The 20,122-nt window shown below is 33.3% G+C and overlaps 1 protein-coding gene across 1 annotated transcript; it reads right to left on the reverse strand.

Moving 5' to 3' along the window:
* Positions 1-8,432: 8,432 nt before the first annotated feature.
* LOC147405852 (eukaryotic translation initiation factor 5A-2-like) lies at positions 8,433-17,403 on the reverse strand. Its single transcript, XM_086433718.1, has 5 exons — positions 17,177-17,403; positions 9,600-9,722; positions 9,439-9,495; positions 9,272-9,346; positions 8,433-8,918 (listed from the first exon to the last, which is right to left on the reverse strand). The coding sequence occupies exons 1-5, from the start codon at positions 17,297-17,299 to the stop codon at positions 8,817-8,819; spliced, it is 480 nt and encodes a 159-aa protein (XP_086289844.1). The 5' UTR covers positions 17,300-17,403; the 3' UTR covers positions 8,433-8,816.
* Between the last annotated feature and the right edge of the window lie 2,719 nt (positions 17,404-20,122).

The raw sequence follows: 20,122 nt of genomic DNA on the forward strand, positions 1-20,122 counted from the left end.
GAGTGGAAGTCATTCACATGAGAAAGTTTTGTTCGATAGATATCTACCGAATCTATTTGATAAGATTCAGTCGGTAACTATTGAATCTATTTTGTAATGTTCGGTAGAAAATTTTGTTCGATATATACTTATCAAATATGTTTGGTAATATTCGATAAATTCCTATCAAATATACTCAAATAAGTTTGGTCAGAACCTTCCGAATAGAACTATCTAAAAATCTTCGATGGTTTTGATTTAAAATCAACATTTTGAGACTTTAATAATGATTTTTTCACCTTCCTTCATGATTAAATGTAAAAAATAAAAATAAAAGCAACTTAAAAAAAGTAAGATAACTTGAAAAAAAAAAAAAAAAACTAACATCTAATCTCCATTAATTCAACCTCTCACAAAACTTAGAAGGAGATCGATGAATATGAAAAAGAAAATAAGAAAAAGAATGAGGAGGAGGAAGGAAGTGGGTTTTGGATTTTTGTTCGGTACGTGATAGTGGGTCCAATAAGCCAAAATGAAAGGATGAAATGATAATTTACACTTTGTTTTTAAATAACAAAAGTCACTTAAGAGGGTGCATTGAGCCATTTCAGCGTGTGCAAATTATTGCCCGCAAGTAGAAAATCTTACTAAGATTTATGTGCATGCCACCTTGTGGGAAAAGGGGGTATGTTAGAGTATTGAAAACGTAGTGAGTAATCTCAGATTTTGTGCAAAATATGAAGGGGTATGTCCAAAGCATATTAAAAATAATAATAATTAAAGACCAATAAATCATTGGTGCCACCCATGTGCTATGTTGGACTCTTGAAATTTATTTTAGTTTATATTGTGTGGAGATGACCATAAGCTAAAATGCTCCTTGAAAAAATACATAAAATGCTACCATCCTCCAATATGCTCAAAGATTGTATGTATATTTAAGTTAGAATGTGTAAGATATGAGTTGTAAATATATATATATATATTAGCTTAATTTAAAGACTTTTTAGGCTAAACAAATCATGTTCACCACTCAATTATTTATACAACCAAGTCTTTTGTTATTTAATTCCGTATATGTAACTTTTCTTTTACATGATATCGCCGTTGGATTTAAAATTTAAATCTAAGAGTTCAATAACCGTCCATTTTTAAACTCCAATCTAGATTTGACGTTAAAACTACTCTTTTTTTGAGGATTTTTTTTTTCAAGTCCAATCTAGACCACAAACAAGAGTCTGAGTGGTTATTTAGACCAACAAAATAGTCCATGTGGCCTATGCAACCTTTCCTATGTATACTCTTTAACTTAGTGAACAAAACGTTGTGCTGGAAAGAATCTTCATTTTTTTTACATTTAATTTTACAGGATTTCACTCAAATTGATAGATTTGTTGGAAGAAATTTAGGATTATTGTTGAGTGTATATTTACCTCCACTATCAGGTGAGTTATACTCCAGTTAAGCCCTGTGACCCTCTTATATTCATAGTTCTCCCCTTCTCCAATAAGTCGGTCTTTTGGAGTAGTTGGTTAGTTAACAAGATATCAGACCGCTGGTTCATATAGGTCACGGGTTCAAATCTTTCCACCCTTATTCATTAAAACCCAAAGTAGGGTTTGAATCCGATAACTTAAAATATGGACCAAAGATTTGAATTTCAAAAAGGACCCAATCCATTAAGGATCCAATTTAATAATCTATTGGATTGATTCTTGTCAACCATGTCTTGATCTAATAGGTCCCCCTGATCACATAAAACATGAGTGGTATGTTTAAATTATTTTGTTAAAATATACAAAGGTTATCTATATAATGTTTAAAAACTTAGATTTTATCGATCTAGAAATCTATCAGAAAGGTTCGATCTGATTCACATCCAAATGGTTCAAATTACAATCATATCCTTATCAAATTGGTCCAAATAGACCCAACCTGATTGTCACTATGTCTAAATAATTTGTTGAAAAACCTTTTCCTTACTAAGATAGTGAGAAAGAAGGCCTTACTAAACTGCATCCACCGTAAAAAAGACTTCGAAATGTGTAAAACAAGATCTCGAGATTTGTTATAATTCTCGAGAATTTATTTTTGAATCTCGAGATCTTTTTGATGGTGGATGAGATTTAATAAGGCTGTTTTTTCCTCGTTATCTTAGTAATGCTTGTTTGATTCTTAGCTTGTTTACCTCAATAAGGTATTTTACCAAAATACCCCTCCCCAAATTGACTTGTCTATCTTCTATATATGTATATTTAAGTTGAAATGCCATCATCACAAGATCACTGTAGTTGTTGATGGGTTTTTGTACTGATGCCACTGACGAACTTTGGACCACACCCTTTTATGAACAAAAAGATAAATCGATTCTCTTTTTGAATCACGACAACGCATGCCTTGGCTGCTATTAGAAGCTAAAGCAAATGTTGCCTCGACATCCACTCGGACGGTCGGACCGGACATCAATGTTAGACCGAACCGGCAATTGAATCGAAAATATGCTGATTTGGTCTTAATCGTTGGATTTCATAGTTACATAATTTGGACTTAGGATCATATGTTTTTGAGTACTGCTGTAGTGACCTCAAGACTGGACCTCATATCGTACATCTTGAAGTGAAATTAGATAGGAACCATAGAAACTTTTTCCCTTATATCTCGAGGAAAGCATCTATGGTTCTCACACACTTTCACATAAGGGTGTGTAGGACTGTCAACGGATGCTTATCGGTTCGGATACAATAATATATATCTGAATTCAAATATAAATTTTTTATCTGATATCTGAATTCGAATTCGAATTCTTATCCGATTAGACTTCAAATAATTTATATATTAAAAAAAGCATAATTTTTTCTTATCCAATTGATTTTTATTATTATTTAAAAAACCTATTATATATTATATTATGTATATAATAAATAAATCAAATAAAATAATATATATTATATATTATTTCGAATAAGATATTATCGGATTCAAAAGGTTAATATCCGAATCCGTATCCGATAAGGATTCGAATATATAAAACTATCCGAATTCAAATCCGATATCTGAAAATTTCGGATAATATCTGATTTTTCAAATTCGAATTGGATTCGAATTTTCGACTATTCATTGACACCCCTAAGGGTGTACGATGTGAGATCCAATCTTGAGGTCATTTTAGCATTATTCTATGTTTTTTCTTCAATCATTTTCTCAAGTCATTTCTATGAACTAATGGAACCCAAGCCTCCTTTTAACACATATAATATTTCATTGATATTTATCTTGAGATTAAGTGATAATCGTTAGATTTCATACTTTACACGGTTCGGATTGTGTTTTTTTTAATTGAGTTTCATGGGCCAATTAAACCCAAGCCATTTTAAGGAACCCATGGATCCCAAGTCCCGACTTTATTATTCTAAGACATAAAGGGCTTCGACATTGCCGCACCATTATGTTATAGATAAACATCATAAGTGATTTTATTTAGGGTCTTGTTAAGGTACATGTTAAAGTGAAATAAATACACTTGGGAACTTGAATTTTGTACCGGAAATACATTTTAAAAAAAATTAATTTTACCAAAATCCCCCCAAATTCCAATTTCCCAAGTGTATTTAGTGCTTTTTAACGTGAGCCCTTATGACACAAATTAACAAAATTCTTTTATTTAACACATATATTAAAATCACTTATGGTATTTATTTATAACATAATTGTGTTCTAAATTTCACATATTGCTAGAATCGAGACCTAACTAAAATTTCAATTCCCATTCTTATTGGTTTTGATTTTGAATATGAGATCTTTGGAATCAGAACCGGCCCTATAATACTTGATACCCATTGGATACTCGTTGGATGCCCATTAAAATAAGTATTTTTTTTTTTTAATGAACAAAAATGAATATCCAATAAAATAAATAATTATTTCTAAATATAAATATTCCAACTTGCAATTCCTCAATTGAGAGATGAGGTCAACAATGAATTTTTAGAGTAAATCAATCTTCTGAGACAAAAATCTTAGAAAATTAATAAGGTGTGGAGCATTTATTTGTTGTTAAAATTGAATAAGAATATAAAAAATAAATAAACATGGAAAATGCTAGAGTGACATTAAAAGTGACATTGTTTCACACATTATTGATGTGGATCTGTACAAAACCATTGATGCTTTTCATCGAGATTCCAGTGAAAAGTATCTATGGTTATGTGTGCATCTCCACGTCAGCAATGTGTGAAACGATGTTAATTTGAATTTCACTCTAGCACGATTCAATAAACATTCACGTAGAGAAAGGTAAAAAAAAATTAATTAAAGACTTCACGATCTCTTTATATTTTAATTTTAGTTAACTTGAAGTCGGTCAGTACTTAATTAAACTACTAATTTTATTATAAATAAAATAAATTTACTTGTCGGGTAGTCATCTTACTTCCCTAAGATTGACAAGAAAATTCGATGGGCCAAAGCCCACAAATTTTAGAAGGCTGATTTTCACAGCCTATATGACAATTGAAAATTTTGATGATCCCCAATTCGATAGCTTAGAGCCATCAAATTTCTTTCATCCTTCACTAATTTAATAGTTTCAGTCCGTCAAGAAAAAAAAAAAAAAAATTAACGTTAGAAAATTTGACTCCTTGGTCCGTCAAATTTTATGAAATTCGACAGCCTTGGACCATCAAATATAGGTTTTTTTCACATTGTGATCAGGTCTTAAAATGATTAGGTTCATGTTGATGACCCAAAATTGACCATTCGATTTCAGGTGCATTGGGCAATAAGGTACCCATTGACAACCCCTACTAATATCAAGGGAAAATTACTAGAAGGACCTTCGCGGAAGAGTTTCTTTCTAAATAGTCCTTGGACCTCATCTCCCACATTTCTCATGATTGAATGCCTTAATTGTTCGAACTCATCTTTTTCATCTAAAACTTGGATTTTTGACATTTCAATTGAGTTTCGGGGACTCCATTCCGTCGGAAAGGATTTAAGAAAGAGGAATAAGTCATTTTCAAGGATTTTGAAGATATATGTAAAAAACTGGATTTCTTTTTTCCCACTTTTTTTCTTAGTTTTTGAATAAAAATCGATCAAGAACAGTTCTTTTGAGTTGAAATAATCTAAACGAGTCGTTATTTTAAGTTTTTAGTCTATGTTTCCATGTATTTTAGTCGGAAAAACTCAAAAATTAAAAATGGGTGGGTTTTACTAGTGTTGAGTTCAATGGTAATAAAAAAATGGTGAACTTGACAATGAGTTCACTAGTAACGAGGGACCATTAAGAAAGAAAAAGTTTACTAAATGTCCTATCAAGCTATCGTGCAAAACTTAGGGATTATTTAGAAAGAACCTTTCGCGAGGGTCCTTTAATGTCAATACCTAACATATATGCCCTCATGGACGTGGGCTGGCAACGGGTCAGATAATACCTACTTATCCAACTCATGACTCGAGTTAAATTGGTATGGGTACAATTTTTTATTATTATTCGATTAAGAAGTTAGGTAAATTTATTTGTAATTATTTAATCCAAATTACCCCAGACATGTACAAAGCAACCATATAAAACACAACACCACTTATCATAAATAGAGACAATTTAGGTGTTTATAACTTATAGTCTTGTAGTATAACTTACTTTGCCACACACACCACACCATGACCATGAGAGAGACAACTACTCCAATAGAAAAGAAGTTTTTGACAACCCATCAGTGAAAAATCCTTTCTTATATTTGTTCTCAGTCAGAAATGGAGAGCCTCCTAAGCTTTTATGAAAAACTTGAGCTAATTAAGGTTGCAATAGTTGGGAAATAAATGCATACAGCTTCCCTACTTGGGGCTAATGTCCTTGAGGGCACAGATCTGTTCTTCTCTCATCTTCCCCTCCCCAAAACCACCTTTGATCTATAAATAGAAAATTTCCAAAAATATTGTAACAGTAACAAAAAATGCAATTGAGATGTAACTAAATAAAAAAGAGCTGCTTTAGGCACCCCAACTTTTACTTATTACACCACAATTAAAATAAGAAAAATAAGTTGATGACTGAGAATTAAGTAAAAGTAATTAGGGTGCCAATAGAAACTCTCTCTCTCTCTTTCTCGTTTTGATTTTCTACTTATTAGATTTAGGATTTTACATGAGCCTCATCGTAGTTGTTAACACCTCTTGAAGTTGTTTGTACTTGTTATAAAGCTTTGTAATGTTGAAGTAATAACTTGAACCAAGTTTTTTAATGTTTGAATGGGATGTTTTTAATCTTTAATTAGGATGTGAAAAATAATTTAAGAAATTGGGATGTAAAAGTAATAAGTAAAAGTTGGAATTCCAAGAGCAGCTCTCTAAATAAAAAGATCATTTTGTCACAATCAAATCTTGAAGTGATTTCTCCTTCAAGATTCTTGAGTTTCTTTCCTACCATATTCCCCAACATTTGCAAAAGGTAGAATTAACCATAGATTTTTATCATTTTTTCCTTTTTGAGAGAATGCATTTAGTAACCATTCTTGTAATAAAGACAAAACTGACTTGGGAAAAATCAAAGAGCTTGGAAAAGATCAAGGAAATGAAATCAAATTTCAGCTAAAAAGGGAGAATGAATTAGTAGATGACTCGCAGACTCCTCATTTTTCTTACCCATTAAACAGAAACTGGCCATAAAAAATCCCCTAGACATCAACTTGTCTTTAGTCCGAAGTTTTTTTCAAAGAGGCAAGCCAACTAAAGAAAGAAACTTTCGATGGGACTTTATGAAACGATCTCACCAAAAAGCATTTCTCCATATTTCCTGCCCACTCTCTTTTATCAAGTTGTAATGGATCAATACGATTGAGGGCAAGCAAATCGAGAAGGTTTGGTGGCCCCTAAATGCAATCCTCAACCGAGATTGTGACAACACCTTTAAAATACCCTCACATACTACAACCATAAAATGATTTATACTCCTCACTTGCCTACTTGTGGATCTTTTCCCCATACTTTGCCTTAATAGCTCGCGCCTCCAAAAACCTGACCTATCCTTCTCAAAACACTGTAGTCATTTACCTCACAAAACCGAATTTGGAATCCCCAATCCCCCTGCTTTCTTGGGGAGAACATTATTTTCCATTTCACTAGAAGGACTGCACCAATATCAAAATGACTACACTAAACATATAGCTTGCACAGGTATCCAGGTAGCAAAGCAGTAAACAAAAAACAAAACATGCTTGTTAGTGCAACTTAAAGCTAATCGTCAACCAACCTGGGTGAGCAAATTAATAAGGTGTGGTGCTTTTGTTTATTGTTGAAATTGAATAAGAATATGAAAAATAAATGAACATTCATGTAGAGAAAGGTAAAAAAATAAAGATTTTAGTCTCTTTATATTTTATATTTTAATTTTAATTAACTTCAAGATATTTCTTGGTTAGTATTTAGTTAAACAACTAATTTTATAATAAAATTATAAATAAAATAAATTTATTTGCCAAGGTAGCCATCAGATATCCGTCAGCTACCTGGAGGAGACCTGTTTCTTATTATTTCTGATGGCTAACCAGAACCAGACCCTAAAATGATCAGGTACATGTTGATCAACCTCTTGATGTCAGATGCATTGGGTACCCATTGACACCCTTAGTAATATTAATGCCTGGCATAAATCCTTCCTTCATGGATGGCTATACCTGCAAATTTGGGCTGACAATGGGTCGGATAAGATCAACTTATCCAACTCATCCGACTCGAGTTATCTGAGTAAGGGTACAAAATTTTCATTTGATTAAGAATTTGAGTAAATCTCTCTGGAATTATTTTAGGATCTGATAGATATGCGTCTTATCAATCCGCATATATATTTATCCAAGTTTAATATAGTAAATTCATAGTAAGATATATGTATAACCCAAGATCAAGGTTCTTCCATCATCTTCAAAATGAGGTAAGTCGTACATCCACTTGAAATTTGGGATAATAAGATGTGTAAGGATAGGGAGATATGCTTAAGCCGATCCATTGCCAAGAATAATCAGTCTCAAATCACAGTTTGACCTCATTCATGGACGAGACGGGCTTTCTCAGACAAGATAAACCATTAAACTTGGGTTTACAATTATTTACTAAAATGTATTTACATATAAATAATTATATTTTTTTTCAAAAACAAGGTAAATGATAATTCATTAGGCAGAAGATCATTTTTTTTAACTTAAATAACAATTTACTTAAATCCTAAAAAATAATTATTGTAATTAAAATATATATATATAAAATCCCTATTGACTCGGCCAAGTTTTACTAACTCGTCCAAGATTTTCAAAATATCGTTCAATTCATCTCGTTTGCCTCTTGAGAATGGTGCAAAGCCTGAGATTGCGGTGTCAATCCGTCTCCTTGGATTAATCAAGATGGTATTTCTCCATAACTTTTAACCTAAGCTTTCCTAAATAGACAGCAGAAACAAACAATTAACAAGAGAGAAACCCAAGAATACTGTTATGTGTAAACAACTGTTTTCCCCATACAAATGCAAAACAACCAAATAAAACACGACACAACACGACGTAATCATAAATAGCAACATTTTAGGTTTTTATAACTTGAAATATACAGTCTTGCAGTATAACGTACTTTCCACACACACACACACCATGAGAGAGGCAACAACTCCAATAGAAAACAAGTTTTTGACGGCAGACCCAAGAACAAGAACCCATCAGTAGAAAATCCTTTCCACCTGAAAGCTACTAACTTATATTTGTTCTCAGTCCAAAACAAAGAGCTGCCTGAGCTTTTATGAAAAACTTCAGCTAAGGTTGCAATAGTTTGGGAAATAAATACATACAGCTTTGTTACTTGGGGCCAATGTCCTTGAGGGCACAGATCTGTTCTTCTCCCATGGCAGACATCACAGTCACAACCAGATCTTTCCCCTCACCAAAACCATCTTTGATCTGTAATTCAAATATAAAATTCTTAAAAAATGTTGGAACACAGTTATATAAGAAACGTATGAAGCAGTTCAGTTTTCGATGAAGGAAAATAGAGAGAATTATCCTCTAGCAGAGCAGAGAACGAACTTAACTATCAAATGGAAAGATGACACTAAAAACAGTAATAAAGAATGCTTGAAAAATATAACTAAATTAATTATTCTTCGTAATTGCTTAGTAGTCATGATCTCAGGGATGAGAAAGAACTGTTGACCACTCTACTTCCCGTAATTATTTGGTTTACAAGTACAAAACTAAAAATCATCGATGTTAGTTACAACTATTAAAAGGTTCTTAGTAAGCTTCCAACAAACCTGGGTGAGCAAATTGTCATCAGTTGGAAGCCTAAGATCATCCTTGGTGCTACCAGTTTCAGTTAGCAGACTCACCTGGGACATTAAGTATGATTATTATAAAAAAAAAACGTTAACAGAAACCGAGTAAGATAACTAGGAAAGTTTAACACAAAAACTGAACGTACAAATCCATCCTCAGATATGTCAATCAGCTGGTAGTCAGTACGAGTGACATGGGGAACCTGTGATGCAACTTCAAACACATGTTAATGTCCCAACAGAGTTAATGATGCAAATGCATCATAATGGGAAAAATATTATAAGATATGTAACAGAGAGTTCTAACATCACAGTTATGGGAAGAGGGGACAATATCTTCAAGCTTTTTGGCGTTGAAGATGTCAATTGCAACAAAGTGACATTTTGCATGACCATGCTTGCCAGTCTTGGAAGTTGAAACCTCCACAACCTATAGCAAAAACGCGGACTAAGATTATAATACGAACACCCTTATTAACTCAATACATCACCAAGGGTAGGAGAAATCTAATAAGTTGATGACATTATAACAATTAACAAAGAGAAGGAAGCAAAAGCACCATTTCTCAATATTTCAAATACAACCAAGAACATAGCAATTTTGTGCTTCTAAAGCCACTCAAAATAAGTATCTAAACCATTATCCAAAAATGGACATCTTATCCCAAACTCAAGAGCATAAAGCCATATTATATGAAATTCTAACAAAAGCATTTTGACCAAATACTTAAGAATTCGGATCATTGAGGCGAGCCAAATACATTCCACAGATGCATTTGTGTAAACAAAACGCCAAACATCATTGTTTGCAAACCATGTTAGGAACTAAAATGATAGATTAACATAGGACAAAAGGTAAATGAACAAAGGGAGATAGTGATTAAACTCCAAACAAATATAACATTTACAAAGATACTCTATCAAATCTTACATCCACACACCATGGTTTTAAAACTTGTTCGAGATCAATATGACTTAAACCAGTCATCTCAGTCTTGGAGGCAACCAGCTGAGATGGCCAATGTGATTTGCCCATGACAATTACTCGTCAGAGATTCCAGTCCACTAGTCCAATATTTTAAAAATACTGGCCAAGTCAACCAGGTTTTGTGTTTTTGATTTTATTGATTTAATTTTTTTTATTATCTATATAAAATATAGATTTTGTTAGTAACCATCTGCTAATCCACCTTATAATAAAGAAAAAATATAATTTCTCAATATAAATATGTAATACTATTTTGAATTTAAGGGTTGGGTTTCAGTGACTTATGAAGAATGACTTGTGAGAAAACACGTGATCTCAACCATGTAAACATGAAATCCAACGATCAGGATTTATAGCATCCAAATAACATAAATCTCAATGATACTTATTTCGAGAATAAATCTCAACCGTTGGATTTCATGTTTACACGGTTGGAATCATATGTTTTTTTTCCATGAGTCCATGGATTCCAACCCTTAATTTAAATGGTTTGACTAGCTGAAACAAGATGACTCAACTCAATATCTTTTTTTTTTGTGTGTGTGTTTGTGGTGGTGGTGTGCGTGTGTGGGAAGTGGGAGAAGGGGGGGGGGGGGGGGGCATTGTGAGCTGATGATGTACCTAGTTTTAAAACCAGTAGTAAATTGAGAAGATGACAAGTAGCTACGTACACATTAATAAAATAGATATTGCCATACATTAACATAAAACAGTATCATATAAAACAAGGCGAGTTATATTGACATGCCATTAATTTTTTAGGGTGGGTCAAACAAGTAACCTTTAAAAATCTTGTTTCTAAGGTGCCACGAACTTAACCACCTCTCTATAGTCCTCCTTCATCTACACCTCCGTTGTTGTCTTCGATGAACCAACATGCCGGAAAGTTCAAGCCACAACACCAATAATCGGAATCTATATTTTCTAGAAATATGAAAAATGTCGGTAAATCCTCAGTGGCAAACCCTTAAAATTCAGTATTTACATCATACTTCACCCCCTTAAATGAATGCATTATTATAGTGTTTGATGATTAGAACTTCGAATACACGAAGCCAATGATATTACTTCAAGATCATGGATTATGGACTAAAAAAAGGGTCATGTCAAGAACAAATACTCGACGTGCATAAATCCATGTCGAAAGTGCAGTGTTGATATGGCTCCTTCAATGTTGGATGGCCACTCTCAACACAAAGTTACTTTTTTGCATGATTCGAGTCAGATGGACACTCTCGAAATGGCTTTGCAAATGGCCTTGCGAATGTAGGATGGACCATCTCGACATGACTATATGAACGTCAAATGACCATTCTCGACAATGGGTTACTTTTTTGTCAGATGGGCCCTCTTGACATGGATCAAATAATGTCGGATGAATGTATTTCAGATGGCCTATCTCAACACAGTGGATTTTTTAGGCATAAATCGTGTCGAATTGACATTATCGACATTGTTTTATGAATTTTTGATGGACCTTCTCGACATTGATTTATACATTTCAGATGAACCTTGTCAACATTGCTTTATGCACGTTGAATGGTCACTCTCGACACAGTGGGTTATTTTTCAAAAGACATAAAAAATAATAGACATTTCACAGTGAGAACCAAAATTCATGGACATATGCTAAAAACATCCATTTTACACTCAAACATAGTATATACATTAACAAAAAATGAACTAATGCGAGGATCAAAACATTTTGAACACTTACATTTTCAAATCAAACTGAGTTTTGTCTCCAAAAATCAACCATGAAGTAATGTTAGTTTAAATTATATTACATCACTATTATTATCATTGCTTTGATGTCTCCATCCATATAATTCTTATATCTATTTTCTCGGTCTACATCGTCGTTGTAAGTTATCATCTTCTAACGGACTAGGTAACTTATGCTATAGATGTAGAGCTTGTATATTTCTCGTTCTCTCTTCATCAACGTAGTGTAATTTTATTTTAGACCCTTATGAAACTATTACTTGAGCAACTTCATAACTTTATCTCTATACACACGTTGTATCATGCAAAAATTAAATCATTACCAATTCATAGACACTAGGACATAGGCATTCTTTGACGGTATCAGTCCAATTCAAATCTATGTGAGAAGTTTTGTACGTACTTTTTAGTGACAATATAGAACCAAATAAGATATTCGAGAACTGAATCTCATTGATTAACAGTTTTATGTCCCCTTACTCCAATTGACATTACATGACTGTCGCAATCATTCCACAAATTGTCCAACACATCGTAAAAAATTTTTTTGTAGTGGTGGTTATACTTCTTTATGATTAACGTAAAGGGATTAGTTGGGAAGGTATACACTGAATATGTCTAAGTTGACGGAAACAGTTTAAGATGATAAGGTTCTACAATGTTGTAAACCTTCAAATATCCAAAGAAGAATGCAATTTCATCCACAATGGGTAATTGTCTCTAATAACCCTATACGGGTCCCACACCACTTGAAAAGTAAATCTCTCAAACATTAATAAATAATAATCAATAAAATCGTATAAATCATATATTATAATTTACCTCGTCTATAGCAAACAAATCTATCGCCTCTCGCAATAATTTTGAGTTATTGATTGATACCTCTTGCAGTGCATGTGGGTTCCAACGATAGATTTGTGGACGCCCTGCTTTGAAGTCAACATTTTTAATAGGCCTTGAAAAAGAAAAATGCTCACCTAAATCCCTACTCAAGCTTTTGGGTTTATTAAAGCCCCCCTCTATTTAGTTGATATTTGGAAGTTGCCCCCCTCCCCTCACTAATGACATTACCCCTTTGACTCAAGTCTTCTATCATAGACTAATGAGAAGTGACCTAAATGCCATTTTCTTCAACCTCCAGCAAAATCATTGAATTTTCTCCTCAAATTCACATTCTACAACCTTTATCGGACAACTATAATTTGCCCCCTCAACAAGAAAATCCTAGCATGGCATTGGCTAGGATGTGTTTCTCTGAGAACTTCCTCTAAAATAATGTCTAATTTGTTGAATTTCGGGCTGATTGTCTTTCATTGATGCCCACCGATAAGTGACATCGTTCAGTAGCATGAAGGAGTCCAAATCATTTTGCGTTTGTGCACTCCATGGTAATCTAGTTGGTTGTTGATGGTTTAGACATTCCATGAGAAGATGCCCTTAATGAGATAATAGCTAATAGAGGCTTTACAATAATAATGAAATGGTTGCGAAAACATTTGAGTGGTTTCAAAACGAACGCAACTGATCAAAATTTGATTTTGCTTTATCTTGCACAGTGTCTCCGTCAACTTGGGCATATTCAATGTATTTCTCCCAACCAATCGTTCAACATTGAGAGAGAAAAAAGATACAACCACTACGGCGTACAACGTGTTTTACGATACGTTAGACAATTTGTGGCATGATTGGAACAACTGCATAATGTCAACTAAAGTAAGAGAAAATAGAGTTGTTAATCTATGAGATCCAGTTCCCGAAAATCTTTCTTAGTTTCATACTATCGTTTTTGACAAGTATAAATTTATTAAGAGAAAGAATACAAAGAAGGCAAAGACGGTCGAGATGATCAGCCATAAAGCAAGCAAGCAATAACTATTACTCAACGTGTCTCATCTAAAAACAAAATCCTCAAAAACACGCCTTTAAAATCAGGCCACAGCTTACACCAAAAGAACATGATACCTAAGATGCTTAGAAGGAGCTCATGGGTAGATGTTTCCAAGCCTTTGACGATCCTCCTATTTCTCTCTAACCATAACCCCCAAGTAGTAGCAAAAGGAAGAATTCTCCGAAGAATTTTTATTCTCTTTGCGAACATAGACAAATCCCAACTTTGGAGAAAAGCGAGAGTTGAACTAGGAACCACCCAAGAAATCTTGAAAAGGCCAAATAAATGGGATCACACAAAAGAGGAGACTTTACAATGAATGTGGTCCATTAATTCGCCATTCAAGTTGCAAAGGAAGAAAAAGTTTGGAGTCATAAAAACCCTTCGAATTAAATTATCAAGAGTAGGTAATTTCCCAAGCACGACTAACCAAGCAAAAAAGTTCACCTTGGAGTGGAGTAGAGGACCTTCGAACCCCAAATGAATGTTGTGGAGAAATGGTCAAAAGAAAGATTGGAAATGTGCAATCCGAAAGCAAAAGACCTAACAGTGAATGTTACTTCTCATGCAAGTCCACTCCATCGTCCATGAATGTCCATTGAGCCTGATCAAGGTGAGTGGTTAAGTCTATCAAATCCTAAAGTTTCCAATCATTTAAATCCCTCTTGAAACCCAGATCCCACACAGGCTCGATTCCCTCAAGGTTCAAGAAGGCATTGCACGGCATTCTTTTTTTGGGGGAAGCTCATTGAGCCTTGGGAATTGATGGTACAAGGCTAAGGCACCATACCACTAGTCTTCACAAAATCTCACCCTATTGCCTTTGCCCACTCTAAATCTAATCCACTTTCTAAAAACCTCCCCTACTTTCAAAATCCCTTTTCAAAAACTGCATTCATACAATAATTTAGCGTCAACCTTTCTCCACAGCATAGGAGTTTCCACTCCAAACCTCCAAAGCCACTTCCCTAGCAACACCCGGTTTGCCACCCTAAAACCTCTAATTCCTAAACCCCCATTCTTTTTAAATTCACAAATCACCTTCCAATTCACAAGATGTGTCTTCTTAGTTCCATACTATCACTTACAAGTACGTACAAAACACCACACATAGATCTGGCGTGGACCGACACGTTAAAGGATGCCTACATCAAGAAATGACTGACTTAGTGATGCTGGATGACAAATTTTTATTTATTCTCAATTTAATAAGTAAAGATTTAACTTTTGTTCAATTTTTTACTTAATACAACCTGCGTATAGAGATAAAACTTGAAATTATTCAAAGAATTTTTCATAAGGATCTAAAATAAGATTATACGACGTTGATAAAGAAAGAACGAGAAACATACACAGACTCCTACATCCTGAGCATAGGTCACCTACTCCATCAGAAGATAACAACTACAAAGATGATATAGACTAAGAAAATTGATATAAAAATTCTATGGATGGGAGACAATCAAAGTAATAATGACAATAATGATGATGAAATGTCGCATAAAATTACATTACTTCACGATTTAATATGCCTACTTGTATGACTTGATTTATGGAGTGACTGTCTGACATGCATAAAGTCACGTCGAGAGGGTCCATTAGAAATTCATAAAACCATGTTGATAATGTCAACCTGACACGATTTATACCTAAAAAATATAGTGTCGAGATAGGCCATCCAACATGCATTGAGCCATGTCAAGAGAATTTATCTGACATTATTTGATCTATGTCGAGAGGATCCATCCAACACCAATTATGCCTAAAAACAACCCACTATGTTGAAAGTGACCATCTGGCATTCATACAATCATGTCGAGATGACCCATCGTACATTTGCAAAGCCATTTCGAATGTATCCATCCGACATGATTTATGCCTAAAAATAACCTATTATGTTGAGAGTGGCCATCCAACATTCATGTTGTCATGTCGAGATGGTCCATTCAACGTTCTCAAAGTCATTTCAATGGTGTCCATCTAGCATGAATTATGTCAACAAATTACCACTATGTTGAGGGTGGTCATCCGACATTGAAGGAGTCATGTCGACACTAAACTTTCGACATGATTATTTATGTTGATTATTTGTTCTCGATACGACCATTTTTCAGTCCATAATTCATTATTTTAAAGTAACATCATTGGTTTCAATGTGTGTATTTGCATTTCTAATCATTAACACTTTAGAATTGCATTTCCAATCATCAAACACTCTAATAATGCATTCATTGTATCCATTAGGGATGAGAAGTATAAACTAAACCAAAATTTAAAAATAATAATAATAATAATGCTTTAAAATTAATTTACTGGATTTCAAGGGTTTACCACTAAGGATTCATCAATATTTTCCATATTTCTGAAATATATAGAATTTTTCGGTGAGATTCAGATTATTGGTGTTTTGGCAAGAACATTCAAGCGTGTTGGGTCACCGAAGAAGACAATGGAGGTGACGGTTTAGATGAAGGAAAAGGACTTTAGAGAAGGGTTAAGTTCATGGTTGTGCCCTTAGAAACAAGATTTTTAACGGGATTTAAAATAAAAAAAATTTAGCTAGGCCCTTAAAAATTAAGAGATATTTACAAAAAAGTGATCAACTTTTGACGAATTTACAATTCCGGCTCACTGTTCATATTAATTACCAAAACATGACCAGCAACGAATTCGGAGGTTTTTAAAGTGACAATTTCACTTTGAACCTGCAAAATAGCCACTTCGTTCTGAAAAAAAATTTAACGAAAACGTGATTGTTCACATTTTGGTAATGAAAATGAAAAGAGGCCAGAATCGTAAATAATTCATTTTCAGCTAACGAAATAGTAATTCACCCAAAAATTAATGGCGTATCAATTTAACTCGCCAAACAGACAGAACCTTAGCAAACAACAAATTCGGATCCATAACTACAAAAGATGTAGAAGACCAGATGATCTGAAGAGAACAAATAATATTTCCTAATACAATATACAAATATAAATGTTAACCAGCATCACTGTCCACAAGAAAAAAAAAAACACGATTGAACAACTGATCCTATAATCCTCAAGAATCTGATAAATCATTGGAGAAAAAAAAAATCTAAATAGTCAAAGATACAGAGATGTCTGAATTCTGAAACGCAAATTATAACTACAACCACAGAAATCAAAGAATTCAATACTTCACATGTTGATCAAAGTCAAATAAACCAACAAAAGCATCTAGGATGTAAAATCGAAACTTAGAAAGAACTCCAGATCTAACAAATTAAGAAGAAACGGAGAATTGATAATCAAACCTTGCAAGCCCTTCCTTTGATCACAATGTATCCGTTCTTGCGGATCGTTCCAGCTTGTTGAGGATAAGTCTTCGAAGCTCCAGCATCGGCTTTCGATTCGAAGTGATGCTCTTCGTCCGACATGACTGAGAGCTTCGAAGTTTCAGAGAGAAAGAGAGAGAGAGAGAGTTGCAGCGTTACGAAGGTTGTGTGAGAAATGAGAATGAATTTATAGAAATTTATTAAAATCGTTTTCTTCACTAAATTCTACAAGGAGAGGACTAAAGGGTAGGCAAGAGTCCGGAAGTCTAGGGTTTTATAAATTTTTGCATAAAAATTCTGTTGCGTCCGGATCAGTTTGGACCGTTGGATCTTATTTAATAAATTTTTGCGTTGGCACAGAAATCCGCACGTGATCGGATAGGGCTTACCGTACACATCGAAAGAATCTTTGGAACGAAAGTCGAAGTCCCACCGTGGAAGAGAGATATGCAATTAGCAGCCCAACTCTAACTTTGGGAAAATTACTTAAAGGACCCTCGAGAAAGGGTTTCTTTCAAAATGGTCCTAAGTTTTGCACTACAATTTGATAGGATATTTTGTAAACTTTTTCTTTCTTAATGGTTGCTCGTACCATCAAGTTCATAAATTTTACTGTCGAACTCGATGCTTTTTTATTTAGTGTCAAGTTCACATTTTTTACTAGTAAACTCACCATTTTTTACTATCGAGTTCACTTTTTATTTATTGTCAAACTCGACATTTTTTTAATTATTGTCAAGTTCACAATTTTTTTTTAAAATAAAAAGTGGTGGACTCCTGGTAAAATCTTATTCTTTTTAATATTTAATTTTTTTTGACTAAAATATATGGAAAGATTGAGTAAAAACTTGAGATAATGACTTGTTTAAATGATTTCAGCTCAAAAGAACCATCATTTATCGATTTTATCCAAAAATTAAGAAAAAAAATGAAAACCCTAATTTTTTATATATATCTTCAAAATACTTGAAAAAAATCTTTAAAATGATTTTTTCTTTTTAAATCCTTTCTGACGAAATGGAGTCTCTGAAACTTCATTGAGGTGTTAAAAATTCAAAAAAATTTGATGAAAACAATGAGTTCGAATGGTTAGGGCATTCAATCATGACATGTGGGAGATGAGATTCAAGGGCTATTTAGAAAAAAAAAATTAATCAAATAATTATTAAAAACTTAGAGATTATTTAGAAAAAAGTCTATCAACAAGTGTCTGTGAAATAATTTTTCCTTTTACTTGTAACATCCCAATTTCTTAAACCTGTCATTTGCAATTTTATTATTAAAAAAAAAAAAAAAACTCCCTGTCTTTATCAAGTTATATTACTTCTTTTATAAATCAGGCTAGCATGACTAACTTAATAAGATTTCATATCTTATTAGAAATAAAGAATGAGACTCCTAATGCATATATATTAGATGACTAACTTAGTAAGAGTAAGCATTGAGCCAAATAAAAAATGAGGCTCCTAGTGCATACATATTTTTTCCATCTAGATCACAATTGATCGAGATATATATAATCTTAAGAACAAGATCTAAAACAACTCATATGTGTCTATTGTATTTTTGGATTCAAAATTAACACTTTGGATTCTTGGGATTGGTGGATTATTGTATATTTGTATCATGTAGTTGGGATCATATGAATTATCAAATTGGCAATCCAACATCTCAGCCTTCTAGATCTCATAGAAAAACTTAGATTCAAAGAAAAAATAAAAATAATATATTTTTTTTGAGCTTGATCTAAGGCGTTGAAAGTGGACGACTACCAACCAAACTCCCAAATTTAAAATTAAAATTCAATGGTAAAAATTTATTTATTTATTTTAAGATTCTTAGAATTTTATCCTTTATAACCTTTTTGCATTAGATTATGTTTTTAAATGCAACAAATTGATGGGGTCAGATCCATTCCAAGGTTTGTTGAGTAACAAATTAACCACATTAGATTGAATTTAATGACGTGAATCCCCACTCCAAGGTAGGTAACAAACTTGATAAAGTAATGTTTGGTAGGTAACAAATTTCATAAAAAAATGCAATAATTAGGTCTGTTAGGTATATCTCTCTTAAATTATTCATCACACCTAATTTCAATATGGGAAATTTTATTGACAAACCATAAAACTCTAAGGGCCCTCAAAATTTTAAAGATACCTGTAAAAATCGAAAAACTATTGTGGGACTCCATGTTAAAGGGCACCCCTCTCGTTCTCCAATGTTGTGGATGAGTCCAACAAGGAGGATCAAAGGAGAGGGAGGAGAAGAAGAAGAAAAACAAAGAGAAGGGGAGAGAGAGAGAGAGAGAGAGAGAACTCACCTGAGCTATGACTGAGCTTTTCGACGTGTCGATTCATTGGAGACAGCAACGTAGTTGTTGGAGATGATTAAGTTTGTAAGATGCCCTTAAAAAGATCTTTTTTTTTTATTATAGGAAAATGCTGAAATGACATATAGGTACAAAAATGATGTGGTGGCGCGCATATAACCATAGATGCTTTTTACTCGTATCTCGTGAAAAAGCATCTACAATAATATGCGCGACATCGCATCATTTTGTCACCTTTGTGTGTCTGAAACACCCACTATAAATATCTTTTGTGTTTTACTTATAAAGCAGTCAAGCAGTTAAACCCTAACAGTAAGAGGGTTTTTTTTTTTTTCTTTCTTTAAAAAAAAATATTTCATTGGTTTTAGAGATTAAAAAATAATATTTAAATAGTGATGATCTTTTGTACTTTTGTACTCAACAATTTGGTAATGAGGGGCAACCCTATTATTTAATAATTTTTATTAAAATTGTGAAAAAGCCAAATTACATAGATTAGATTTTTTTTTTTCAACTCGATCGAGATTTTTAAAATATTGGATGAGCCATCTCGATTCGTACAGGATGAATCAATCACCTTCTTGTTCTTGAAG

This window comes from Akebia trifoliata, chromosome 3 (assembly GCF_017979445.1).
Source record: "Akebia trifoliata isolate Shusen 1 chromosome 3, ASM1797944v1, whole genome shotgun sequence".
Lineage (NCBI taxonomy): Eukaryota > Viridiplantae > Streptophyta > Magnoliopsida > Ranunculales > Lardizabalaceae > Akebia > Akebia trifoliata.